The sequence below is a fragment of the Geotrypetes seraphini genome, chromosome 9 (genome assembly GCF_902459505.1).
Source record: "Geotrypetes seraphini chromosome 9, aGeoSer1.1, whole genome shotgun sequence".
Taxonomy (NCBI): Eukaryota; Metazoa; Chordata; class Amphibia; order Gymnophiona; family Dermophiidae; genus Geotrypetes; species Geotrypetes seraphini.
The window spans coordinates 145,802,875-145,816,016 of record NC_047092.1 but is presented as its reverse complement, the minus strand read 5'-3'; the positions used below and the strand labels follow the sequence as shown (position 1 = coordinate 145,816,016).

General features: G+C 45.0%; 1 protein-coding gene across 1 annotated transcript in view; it reads left to right on the top strand.

Annotated features, from left to right (window-relative positions):
• Positions 1–13,142, top strand: part of CUL3 (cullin 3) — a 215,332-nt gene that overhangs the window by 119,419 nt on the left and 82,771 nt on the right. Inside the window, exons 8-10 of the mRNA XM_033959756.1 lie at positions 837–1,013; positions 5,738–5,908; positions 7,894–8,001. Coding sequence (XP_033815647.1) covers positions 837–1,013; positions 5,738–5,908; positions 7,894–8,001 — 456 coding nt within the window. The remainder of the gene's footprint in view (positions 1–836; positions 1,014–5,737; positions 5,909–7,893; positions 8,002–13,142) is intronic.

Below are 13,142 nucleotides of genomic sequence, written 5' to 3'. Positions count from 1 at the left end.
GGATTGTTCTCCCTTGAGAAAAGGAGACTGCGAAGGGATATGATCGAGACTTTCAAAATACTGAAAGGAATCGACAAAATAGAGCAGGAAAAAAAATTATTTACAATGTCCAATGTGACACAGACAAGAGGACATGGGCTGAAGCTGAGTGGGGACAAGTCCAGGACAAATATCAGGAAGTTCTGCTTCACGCAGCGGGTGGTAGACACCTGGAATGCTCTCCTGGAGGAGGTTGTTGCGGAATCCACTGTTCTAAGATTCAAAAGCAAACTAGATGCACATCTCCTTACGAGAGGCTTAGAGGGATATGGGTGACTAGAATTACGCCAGGTGTACACCTGGCTGGGCCTCCGCTTGTGCGGATTGCCGGACTTGATGGACCGAAGGTCTGATCCAGAGATGGCAGTTCTTATGTTATGAGCATCGGAGCTAATACCACCACAGCCGGCGATTTAAAAAAACAAACAAACAAACCCTAATGTGGCTTTGTAAAAAGGGGGGCAAGTTAGGTGCCTATCTTTAGAATGCAACAAACCACCAAAATGTCTTAACTCCTTTGGCCAGAAACATAACAAATAAATAAATATATTCTAGGGACATCATGTTGAAAGATCTGTGAACTTTGTCTTGAAATGTTAATACCCAGTTAGTGTGATGTGATTTGATTTTAATGTATACCTGCAATGCATCATAAATGTTTAACTGTGATTTAGGAAAATCCTAAATGCCTTTTTATGACCACATGATGGTATCTGGCCAAACACCTCATTTGATCACAAGATATTGTCTCCTAATATTGTGATAACTTTCTTGGTTTTGATTATTTTCTTTCTAAGGGGTTACTGGATTTGAAGAGTAGATTTGATCGTTTTCTTCAGGAGTCATTCAATAATGACCGGCTTTTCAAACAGACTATCGCGGGTGACTTTGAGTATTTCCTGAATCTCAACTCCAGGTCTCCAGAATACCTTTCATTATTTATTGATGATAAACTGAAAAAAGGAGTCAAGGGAGTAAGTATAAGCTTAATTATGAAAACTTTTGTGACCAAAACTAGCAAAGAAATATTGTGTAATATCAACTGAGGGGTTTTTTTTTGTATTTCAAATATATTAATTTAATGCTTTTAGAATGATGTGTTTTTGAAGTGGACATGAGATTTTTTTTTTGTTTAAATTCTACAGCATCTACACTGCTTGTTGCTGGTACTTCTGATGTTACATGCTTTATTAAAGGAGGATAGACCTGTACATTTCCTCTAAGTGAACATTGTATATTTACAAGGAATTATAGTTAGGTTAGGGGGGAGGGAGAGTTGTATCTTGCCATGCAGCAGCAGAAGCTTGCTGCTATTTTCGTAGATATGGTTTGACAGATCTTTTTTGTATCCTTCTTTTTAAAGCATAAAGCTTATAAAAGGTGTCATTTGTGTGGCACTTATCTGCTTGTACTTGAAGTCCTTTTTTTAATATATTGTAGGGTCTGGTAAGGCATAGGCTGGACTTCAAGGCTTGTATGTTGTTGGCAAGAACTGAACTGTAATTTCAATATATGTTGATTTTATAGCATTTACTTACTTTGGTCCTAGCTAAAATATACTGGGTTGCCTTGCAGAGGGGTGGGAGCTCAAACAAGCAGGTTCAAGGATAGGCAACCTTTTGATACTCAAGATATTCACAGTGATTATGTTTGAGATTAAATATTTGCATGTATTGTCTCCATATGCAATGTATATTCTGGATACCCTAAACCAAACGTTGTGACACTTGAGAGCTAGGATTGTTTATCTTTTGAGCTACGATGAATCAAAGTCCTAGCATTTCATCCAAGAGTACTTTTTCCATGAGTGTTTGGAATGCTGTCATCAACTCTGATGAGAACTTATTCACTAATATTGACCACACAGGTGAGTTGATCTCACATGAAATTAGTCATACCATTAAATCTTCACATTTTTTATTCTGAGGTCAGATTTACTAACTTCAGAATATTTTTTGGGATGTATGAGTTCCCCCTAAAATCAGAGCTCAGGAATCTGCTAGACTCATCACTCACTCTGATCTCACAAATTCAAGAAACCTGCAGCAGGTACAAAATCTCCATATATTGAAAAGATGAGTCTGACCACAGTAGTCCATACCATGATAACATCACAACTAGACTACTGTAATGCTCTGTACACTGGTCAAACCAAAAAGGGTTTGCATCAGCACCAACTAATTCAGAATGTTGCAGCACAACTCATAGAAGGCTGCAAGCGATGTGACCATATTGCACCTTTCCTGCAAAAACTACACTGGTCACCAGTCCCTTACAGGGCTAAAAACTCGTAAACTTAATTTTCAAGGCCCTCAGACAAAATGGGCCAGAGTTCTTTAAGAATAAGTTAGCCCTTTATACACCTTTGAGAACTCTAAGGTCTTTTCAAGGAGCATCACTATCTGTACCCTCATCAAAGGAAATTATACGATATGATACCTGCCAGCAAATCTTCTCAGGAGTAGCCTCCACTCTCTGGAATTTACTCCCAAAGGGGCAATATCTAAGTCAAAACTACCTCTACTTCAGGAAATAGGTGAAAACCTTACTCTTTCCCTTACCTGTAATACTTAAGGTGACTTACTATGTACCACTCTGCACTTGGACCACTTAGACCAGTTCCTTAAATTTTGTTTAACTTTACAAAGAACTACCTTGAGTTTAGCCACTCATCTGTTTATCTCAACTGACTGTACCACTCATCTTATCCCCATCTATATATCTGCACTTGGCCCCTCAGCTGCATGATAAGCTGTATTGTAGAAAAGCATTAGCTTCATATCTATGTCCTTGTACAATCCCACTCTATTCCTGGACAAGTGGGTAGTCAATCTCATTTCACGAGATCGCTTGTAGGAAGCCTCATTTACATATTTTTGATCCTCCCCTCTTACCTCAGGACTGTCCTCCAACTTTCAGTTGTTTTTCTACAAGCGAGATAGTAGGAGCTGTTCTTTTCTGCTTGTGTTTATTTTTTTTCTTACCTTTAGTAATTTTATTTTTCCGTGAATTTTGTGCTGCAGAGGTTCCCCTTTGGGAACATCTCTGGCTGCAGGAGATCGCAGACTCAAATGGAATGTAGTCTGCTTCCAAAGGGTGACTTCTTTGCAGTGCACTTCCTTGGACAGCCTGCTTTTCCAGTTTCGGGGCTCAGGGACTGTTCCCTTCGGAGCTGTGCTCACCCCAGTTCCATCCACTGGTGGGTTGGCGTGCAGACTGTGCGGCTCCTTGGCAGCAGGTCCAGGATTGGGCCTGACTGCATCCCTCCCCCTGTAGTGCACGTTAAGGATCTGGTGGGGGTTGAGGTTTCTGGCCAAATCATGGGCCTGAGAGGCAGTCAGAAGAAACCAGCATTTCCATATTCCAGATTTATGCATCGGCTTTACCCCTCCACCTGCCTCTTTGGGGGTTCGGGCTCAGTCCTTATGTGGTCTGTCCAGAAAATCCAAAATTTGGTCAGAGAAGCAGAGCAAGTGTCTCTCTGATAAAATGCGGCCGTGATTCAGTGCCATAAGCCCACAAAAGCACCAAGTGCGCTAAGAAGGGCTCAGAGAGAGGGTCTGCCCCTTTGGGGCAAAGTTTTCCCTTGGTTTTTATTGATATTCTGTTTCAGACTAATTTGGCCAGTAAAAGCTTCTCTAATCTGCCTTCCATCGTGTCCCTGTCAGTGCTGGGGGTCCCTTTCCCCAAGAATGCTGGTCCCCAGCAGCAGAGCCATGCGCAGTTGGGGGATAGTCCACTGGCAATCAATTTAGATGATCCGGTGATCAATATTAATAATAAAATTTAATAATAAAAAAATTTGGGAACCATTGACTAATTATTCTAATGATCAGATATCTTAGCACATTGGTAGTAGATATATAGGGGTGGGATGGGGAATGTATATCATATGGAAATAGGAAATTTGACAAAAGGGGGGGATTTATTTTATATTATAAGATTTGTTTGTAAATACAAAGTGTCATATGATAATTGATTATAATATGTTTAATTCACTTGTTGTAAGAATTCAAAAATGAATAAAAAAATCTTTAAAAAAAAAAAATTGATGATCCAGTGATCTCATGCCTTTGCTTTCTCGGGCAGGCACTTTCACAGTGGGGGATTTGGCCGCGTCACAGATGTCCAGAACCCAGATCTGGGAGATGCTTTAGATCTTGGGAAAGTCCCCACTGTTGTGCAGAGATTTTTTTGAACCTTCCCACTTATAGGACTCATTTCAGTACCCCTTCAGGAATTGAAATTAGAGGCTTCTCAATCCTCCACAGCAAAGTGCTCTCTTCTGAGTAGCATGAAGCCTCTGTCTTCCTCTTTTCCTGACCATCCAGACATCACAAAGATGCTCACCCTATCACTGGAAGGTGCCAGAAGGTCCTCTGAGAGTTGCCAAGGCCTTGTCCCAACTATATTCAATGGCAGAGACCTTTGATCAGTATTTCAATTCCCCTAAGGTAGATTCCTAGGTGGTGCAGGTCACCAAGTGCATTTCTCTCCCCAGTGAAGGCGGTGTGGTGTGGAAAGATGTCCAATACCGAAGAATTGACTTTGTGCTAAATAGGCTTTTGATTCCATGGCCTTCTGTCGCCAAAACCTGTTTCTACAAGCTGCAGCGTGATCCGGACACTTATCATACTAAAAGATTTCTGACGTGGGGTATGTGGCTAATGCCCTGTATGATTTATTCAGGGTGAAGAGCAAGCGTTCAGCTTTCTCCATCTCCACACCCCGGATGGTGTGGCTCTGGTATTTCTTTGTCTAAAGCGATCCTTAGTAAACTGCCCCTTGGAGGGTCTAGACAACCTTATGGCTAGTGTGCAGGAACGCAAACCTAAGTCCTTATCTGACAGCCAGCCCCGGTCTTCTGGGAGTTTATAAACTGGAGAGAAAAGAAAAGCAGCTTGAAGGGGTTGGGAAAGACAAGATTATAGAGTTTGACATGGTGTCTGCCACTTTGGAGATGATCTTGGCACTCACATTGAACTTTTTTGAAGTAGGGCAACTGGTTCACACTTGAAAAATAGTGATCTTCAGTATTGTATTAACATGATGTTGTATTTGACTGATTTATTTATGCTGTGAATTACTTTAGATCGTACTTTTTTTTTTTCTTTTTTTTTTTTTACAGTAGTTGAAAGAAGCAATGTACAAGTGTAACATAATATAAAACTATTTCAGTATGGCACAAACAAGACTTCTCTAGTGCTAGTGCTGTTACCTGATACTTCATCATTATCATCCCTGTCTTGGAGCCTGCACTATTCATCTTTGTTGAAGCACTTTGGCATACTAGCTGTAACTCACAAAACATTTTAATGTAGAATGTATATCTCTGCTCTTTACTCTTTGCCCCATTGCTCTTGTGTCCTGTTACTTAGTGTTACATGCATTGGTGTGCCTACCTGTTATCCCAGAGATACATGTGTCTGTATCCCAGCACTGTGTATCCTGGCATTGTGTTTCCTTCAACAGCTCACTGGCACCCAGTGGTAATCACAAGAAATATAGCATGAACAGAAAGAGAACTACCAGTATATAGATTGTATCACAGGCAATTTTAGACCTTCTCTCTTTTCTGAATTTGTTTTATGTTGGAAAACATAATGGTGCAAACTATTGTGATAACGTTACTAGCTTAGCAGGGAAGTTTAGCATTTTTTTCAGTAAGGTTATATACTTTGTCTTTCTCCTTTTATAGCTGACAGAGCAAGAAGTAGAGACTATATTGGACAAAGCAATGGTCCTGTTTAGATTCATGCAGGAAAAGGATGTGTTTGAACGTTACTATAAACAGCACTTAGCAAGAAGACTGCTTACAAACAAAAGTGTGTCTGATGATTCTGAGAAAAATATGATCTCTAAGTTAAAGGTAAGATAGCTCTTAATGTTTTGGGACATGACACTTTTTAAAAATAATTTCAAAATATTATATTTGATATCAAATAAGCTTTGAAAGTAAAAATAATGAACTTACTAGAGCTGACATCAATTTTTTTTTTAAACTTTTATAGTGCTTTTTTTAAAGCATCTAACATTGTAAGCATTTTTTCTGTAACCTCCAGCTTGTGTCAGGAACTGTTAAAAACTAATCCACTGACGCTTTAGCTATCTGTTAAGCTTGTTGAGTTACATCCATTCTGTTAGTCTCACACCACTATACACTGTATAGTTTTATTTATATTCTGCCTTTATACAAGGCGGATCACAAAATCACATACATAATTTAAAACAATACAAAAATACATAACACTTATGTATATATACATATTACAATACAGTGTAACATACATCAATAAAAACTTCATATTCTTGCCCAGAAATAGCTAATAAGAAAAAAAATTTAAATTGAATCAGGTTGGGCAGACTTGATGGACCATTTGGGTCTTTATCTGCCATCATCTACTATGTTACTATCTACTCTCCAAATGACATGACCTCCTTGCAGTAGTCTCGCCAGATTGCCACTAGAGGTCATGGCAGCCATTTTGAGAGCAGAGCCAGTATAGGTGAATGGGGATCACTCTTGCTCTGGCTATACCCCTAGGCTATTAAGGATTATAAGATACGCCTGAAAACTGCACCTACAGGTAGGCAAGGGAGGAAGATAAGCAGGATAAAGTACAAATTTTCGGCTTCCACTGAAAACATATGGTCATGGATTTTAGACCAGTTTGGGCAAGATTTGGAAAATTTGGGCAGCCTCTAGAAAATGGAGGGCATAGAGAAATGCTGGTTTCAGTTACAATTCAGGAAAAGTAAAGAGAAGAACCAAAGTAAAGAGAAGAACCAAAGTCCCATTACTTGTTAGTCTTGGTCACAGTGATATTCAGTGTGGTTTCTCTTCAGCACAGTATACTACTATTCCACACCTCAGCTGCTTCTAAGCTGTCATCATTTGCCCAAGACAGCATCCATCTGTGCAGATAGATAAGAACATAAGTATTATTATACTGGATCTAGCTCAGTATCCTGTTCCAACAGTGGCCAAGCCAGGTCACAAGTGCCTAGCAGAATACCAAGACCCATTAATAATAGTTTTATGGCTTTTACTTCCAGGAACTTATGCAACCCTTTTTTTTTTTTTTTTTTTTTAAACAAGCTGTGCTAACTGTCTTTACCTTATCCTCTGGCGCTGAGTTCCAGAGCAAAGATATATATTGTGTGAAAAGATATTTTATAAGCATTATAATGCAGCTGCATGGCATGTCTCCTAGTCTTTCTACTTTTTGAAAGAGTCCACTCAGGATTTTGAAGACCTCTACTTCAGCAGTCTTTCCTCCAAGTTGAGGAATCCTAATCTTTAAAGCCTTTTCTCATATGAGAGGATATTCCATCCAAAATCTGAATTTTCCTAGTGGAATAAAGGGAGAGAAACCACAACTATTCCTATCTTCCAGCCTAATCAAAGCTCTGTGTACAACTACATTTTAGAACTGCACACCTACAAAGAAGCATTTTAACATTAGCTAATCAGACAAGTTGCTTTTGTCATGCCAGGTTCTTTACATGGAATATGATTGATTAGCTTTCATATTGTTTTCTTGCTGGTGACTTCATTGGGTGGTGGTAGAAAACCATTTGATAATTCCATTATGAACCATTCGTGACAGAGAAATAATTTTGATCTGAAAACCATAAAGCAGACAAAGTTCTGTTTTAACAAATTCAGCTTTATTAAGCTACAGGTACTGCAGTACCACATCTCATGGAAAGGACTATGATGTTGATTTGGTGAAAAACTGTTCTACATATTTTTGTATTTTTCATTTCAGGATGCTCTCCAAGATATTGTAGGGATGAACTGGGCTTAATTTAGCATTTCTGTAATAAATTGATATTTATTTTCTTTTATAGACTGAATGCGGATGTCAGTTTACATCTAAACTGGAAGGAATGTTCAGGGATATGAGCATCTCAAACACAACCATGGATGAATTCAGGCAACATTTACAAACCACTGGGGTAAAAAATCTAATATGCATTTTCCTTTCTTGTGCATATGGATACAATTAACCGACTATAGTATAAAATAGACTTGTTCTTAAACATTTGAATAATGTTCGTAACTTTAAGTGGGTTGCTTGCTGTTTAATTTCTTATGCAATTCACTGTTACAAATTACATATTATCCCAGGACAAGCAGGCAGGTATTCTCACTAGTGGGTGATGTCATCCGACAGAGCCCCGATACGGACATCTTGCAAGCATGTCTTGCTTGAAGAAACTCAGAAGTTTCGAGATGCCCGCACCGCGCATGCGCCAGTGCCTTCCCGCCCGATGGTCCGGGCGTGTCTCCTCAGTTCTTTTTCTTCCGCAGAGGTGAGAAGTCTATCTTCAATTTGCGCCCATTCAATCTCTTTTTTTTGCCTTCTATTTTGCCGCGGGTTGAGTTCTTTTGGCTCTCCTGTGCATTTATTTCTTTCTTTGATTTCTTTTTTCAAAAAAAAAAAAAAAAAATTTTTCCTTCCGATACCGGGTCGGCCGCGTGGCTGGGGCCCCGCGCCTTCGACCTTGCGGCGGAGCTTTTCCGGCCTATGTCCCGGCCGATTACCGGTTTCAAAAAGTGTAGCAAGTGCCAGCGCGCGATTTCGCTCACGGACCCTCATCGACGCTGCTTACAGTGTCTGGGACCGGATCACTTCCCGAAATCGTGCCGGCCTTGCTCCACTCTGACAGCGAGAGCGTTTAAGCGCCGCTGTCTACTGTGGGAGTCCATGTTCAAGATGGAAGCTTCATCGGATCCTGCAGCTTCGACATCGACATCGACGGGTGCTTCGACTCCTTCAGCGAAGCCCTCTGCCTCCCCGGCTGCTTCGGGCCTCCTGAAACCGGCATCGTTCACACCGGTTTCGGCGCCGGTCTTCGGCTTCGGAAGCCTTCCTCCGTCTCCTCGGAGCAGGTATCGACCCCTACAGTTCCACCGGTGGTGCTCAAGGTGCCGAAGACTGGCAAGCAGAAGCACGCAGCACCGAAGGAGCGCGGAGACCGTGCGGAAGGGCCCCCTTTTGGTGCGGATCCCTCCATATCGGCTTCGTTGCGGTCCCTTCTGGAGGCTCAGTTCGTGGAGCTCATGCAGACCATGGGGCCTCGACTGATTGCACCCATCCAGGGTGACCTCCCAGCTTCGGCTTCGAGGGGCGGACCGCCCCCTCCTCCTCCTCCTCCTCGCCGCATGACCTCGTTGCTCGGCGAGGAGGAGCGGCGAGCGGTGTCCGGGTCCTCGAGGAGGTCTTCCGTTAGTGCTGTGCCTCCTTTGGAACCGATTCCCTCGAGGAGGGCCTCCCTTAGTGATATGCCTCCCTTGGAGCCCATCCCCTCGAGGAAAGCCTCGTTTAGTGACCTGCCTCTCTTGGAACCGATTACTCCGCCCCATGACTCAGTGTGGCGTCCACCTTCGGGGCCACCCAGTCCTGGGCATAGCAGGAAGCAGGACGAGTTCTTCCGAACCCTCTATCAAGCCTGGGCGGCGTCAGGGGAGGCACCGACTCTTCCGCCTCTGCGATCGACGGCATCGAGTCCGATCTGCTCCTTGGAGGCGTCTGACCCAGTTTCTCACAGATGGGCTCGATCCCCTTCCAGGCATCGATCCAGACATTCTTCGAAGCATTCCTCTCGGCACTCGACCGTCTCGCCTCAGAAGAAATTGCCTCGGTTGGGGTATGCTGCTTCGACTGGGTCTCCTCCTCCGGGCCCGGAGTTCGAGGACCCCAAGGTTTTCTACTCGTCCTGTTGCTCGCAGGCCTCTCTGGAGCCTGAAGCCTCTTCTTCTTCTAGTCCGTCTCGCAGACCGGCGACGGCGGACCAACTGTCCTTTTCATCGTTCCTCAGGCAGATGGCAGATGACATGGACATTACTCTCGATGCTGGGTCTCGATATTCCAAGGAGTACCTCGATACCATGCACTTGCCTCGTCCTCCGGCAGAGTCCTTGCGGCTTCCCCTGCACAAGCTCCTCGACCAGACCTTCATGCGATGCTTCGAGTCTCCTTACTCTATCCCTGCGGTCCCTGGCAAATTGGATGCGCGGTACCGCACGGTGTATCATAAAGGCTTCGAGGGTCCTCAGCTTTCTCACCAGTCCCTCCTGGTCGAATCCTCGCTCAAGCGGTCTCATCCTGGCCAGGTCTATGCTTCAGTGCCTCCGGGCCGCGAGGGCAGAACCATGGATAAGTTTGGTCGACGCATCTATCAGAATTCGATGATGGCGTCTCGAGTCCTGAATTACAATTTCCACTTTGCAGCCTACTTGGAATTTTTTCTACCTGTGCTTCGGAAGTTCACACCATACATCGAGTCCCAGGCTAGGTTTGAGTTTAAGGAAGTGGTTGCTTCGCTGTCCCAACTTCGGCTTCAGTTAATGCAATCTGCCTATGATGCGTTCGAGCTCTCAGCCCGAGCGGCGGCCTGCTCGGTGGCGATGCGCCGGTTAGGATGGTTGCGGACCATTGATATGGACCCGAATCTTCAGGACCGCCTGGCGAAGGTCCCGTGTGCTGGGGCGGATCTTTTTGACGAATCCTTCGAGACTGTCACGAAGAAGTTGTCTGACCACGAAAAGTCCTTCCAATCTATCCTTTGGCCGAAGCCTAAGCCTCAGCAGTCTCGACCTTCTCTTCCGCCGTTGATTTATCAGAGGCGTTATCAGCCGAGGCAAACTCCACCTGCGAGGCAACCGGCGAAGCGTCAGCCTCCCCAGAAGGGTCAGCCTAAGTCTCAGTCGCCTGCTGTCCCTAAGACCACTCAGCCTTTTTGACTGTCTCGTCGAGGGCATATCCAACCTCATTCTGCCTCCCCCTGTTTTTCCCATCGGAGGGCGCCTCCATCATTTTTATCATCATTGGGAGGCCATAACAACCGACCTCTGGGTCCTTACTATCATCAAGGAAGGATACTCTCTTCATTTACATCGGGTCCCTCTGGACCACCCTCCAAGAGAGTATCCTTCCAACTTGACTCAGACGGCCCTTCTTCTTCAGGAAGCTCAGGCTTTGCTCCGGCTTCGTGCCGTGGAGCCGGTTCCGACGGACCAACTGAACCAGGGGTTTTACTCCCGGTACTTCCTTGTTCCGAAGAAGACGGGCGACCTGCGACCCATTTTGGACCTCAGGGTCCTCAACAAATTCCTAGTCAAAGAGAGGTTTCGCATGCTGACACTTGCTTCTCTCTACCCCCTCCTCGAGCAGAACGACTGGTTATGCTCTCTGGATCTCAAGGAGGCCTACACTCATATTCCCATTCATCCGGCCTCTCGCAAGTTCCTCAGATTTCGGGTGGGACATCTCCATCTGCAGTATCGAGTGCTTCCATTCGGCCTGTCTTCGTCCCCCAGAGTCTTCACCAAATGTCTGGTGGTGGTGGCCGCGGCCCTCCGGAACCAAGGTCTTCAGGTATTCCCCTACCTCGACGACTGGCTGATCAAGGCTCCCTCGGCCTCGGGGGTCCTCTCAGCGACCCTGTCAACGATTCTGTTCCTGCAGAGTTTGGGATTCGAGATCAACTTTCCCAAGTCTCATCTACAGCCGACCCAGTCTCTTCCCTTCATCGGGGCTGTCCTGGATACCGTACGTCTCAGAGCATTCCTTCCTTCTCAGTGCATGGATGCTCTTCTTCATCTCTGCCAGTCTGTGTCTTCTTGCCAGACCATCTCAGCGAGACACATGATGGTCCTCCTGGGCCACATGGCCTCTACAGTTCATGTGACGCCATTTGCCAGACTCCACCTCAGAATTCCTCAGTGGACCCTGGCATCTCAGTGGACTCAGGTGTCGGATCCGTTGATTCGACACATCACAGTCACTCCTGCTCTTCGGCAGTCTCTGCTCTGGTGGATGACCTCTTCGAATCTATCCAGAGGTTTGCTGTTTCATTCTCCTCCCCACCAGAAGGTTCTCACAACCGATTCCTCGACCTATGCCTGGGGAGCGCATCTGGATGGGCTTCGCACTCAGGGATTCTGGACCTGTGCGGACCGATTCCATCAAATCAATCTTCTGGAGCTCAGAGCCATCTTCAATGCTCTTCAAGCTTTTCAACATCTGCTTCACGACATGGTGGTCCTCATTCGCACCGACAATCAGGTCGCCATGTATTATGTCAACAAGCAAGGGGGCACGGGCTCGGCCTCCCTCAGCCAGGAAGCTCTCAGAGTCTGGGATTGGGCGGTTCGCCACAACACCGTCCTCAAAGCTGTCTACATTCAGGGGAGGGACAATGTCTTGGCGGACAAACTGAGTCGTCTTCTCCAGCCTCACGAATGGACACTCCACTCCAAGCCCCTTCATCAGATCTTTGCTCAGTGGGGAACGCCTCAGATAGACCTCTTTGCAGCTCCCCACAATTTCAAGCTGCCTCAGTTTTGCTCCAGGATCTACGCTCCTCATCGCCTCGAGGCAGATGCTTTTCTGCTGGATTGGGGGAATCGCTTTCTGTATGCGTTTCCGCCATTCCCTCTCATTCAAAAGACTCTAGTCAAACTGAAGTCCGAACATGCCACCATGATTCTGATAGCTCCTCGGTGGCCCAGGCAACCTTGGTTCTCCCTTCTACTTCAACTCAGCAGCAGGGAACCGTACCTACTTCCAGTGTTTCCTTCACTGCTTACTCAGCATCAGGGGTCTCTGCTTCATCCCAACCTGCAGTCTCTCCACCTGACAGCTTGGTTCCTCTCAACGTAACTCCGCACCAGTTTTCCCAGGCGGTGAGGGATGTCTTGGAGGCTTCCAGGAAGCCTGCTACTCGTCAATGCTACTCCCAAAAATGGACTAGATTTTCTTCATGGTGTATTTCCAATTCTAAGGAGCCTCAGCGAGCCTCCCTATCCTCTGTTTTGGACTATCTTTTACATCTGTCTCAGTCTGGTCTCAAGTCGACATCTATACGAGTCCACCTGAGTGCTATTGCGGCTTTCCATCAGCCTCTACAAGGGAAACCTCTCTCTTCTCATCCTGTGGTTTCCAGATTTATGAAAGGACTTTTTCATGTCAATCCTCCTCTCAAACCGCCTCCAGTGGTTTGGGATCTAAATGTTGTCCTTTCTCAGCTTATGAAACCTCCTTTTGAGCCTCTGAGCAAGGCTCCACTAAAGTTTCTCACTTGGAAAGTGG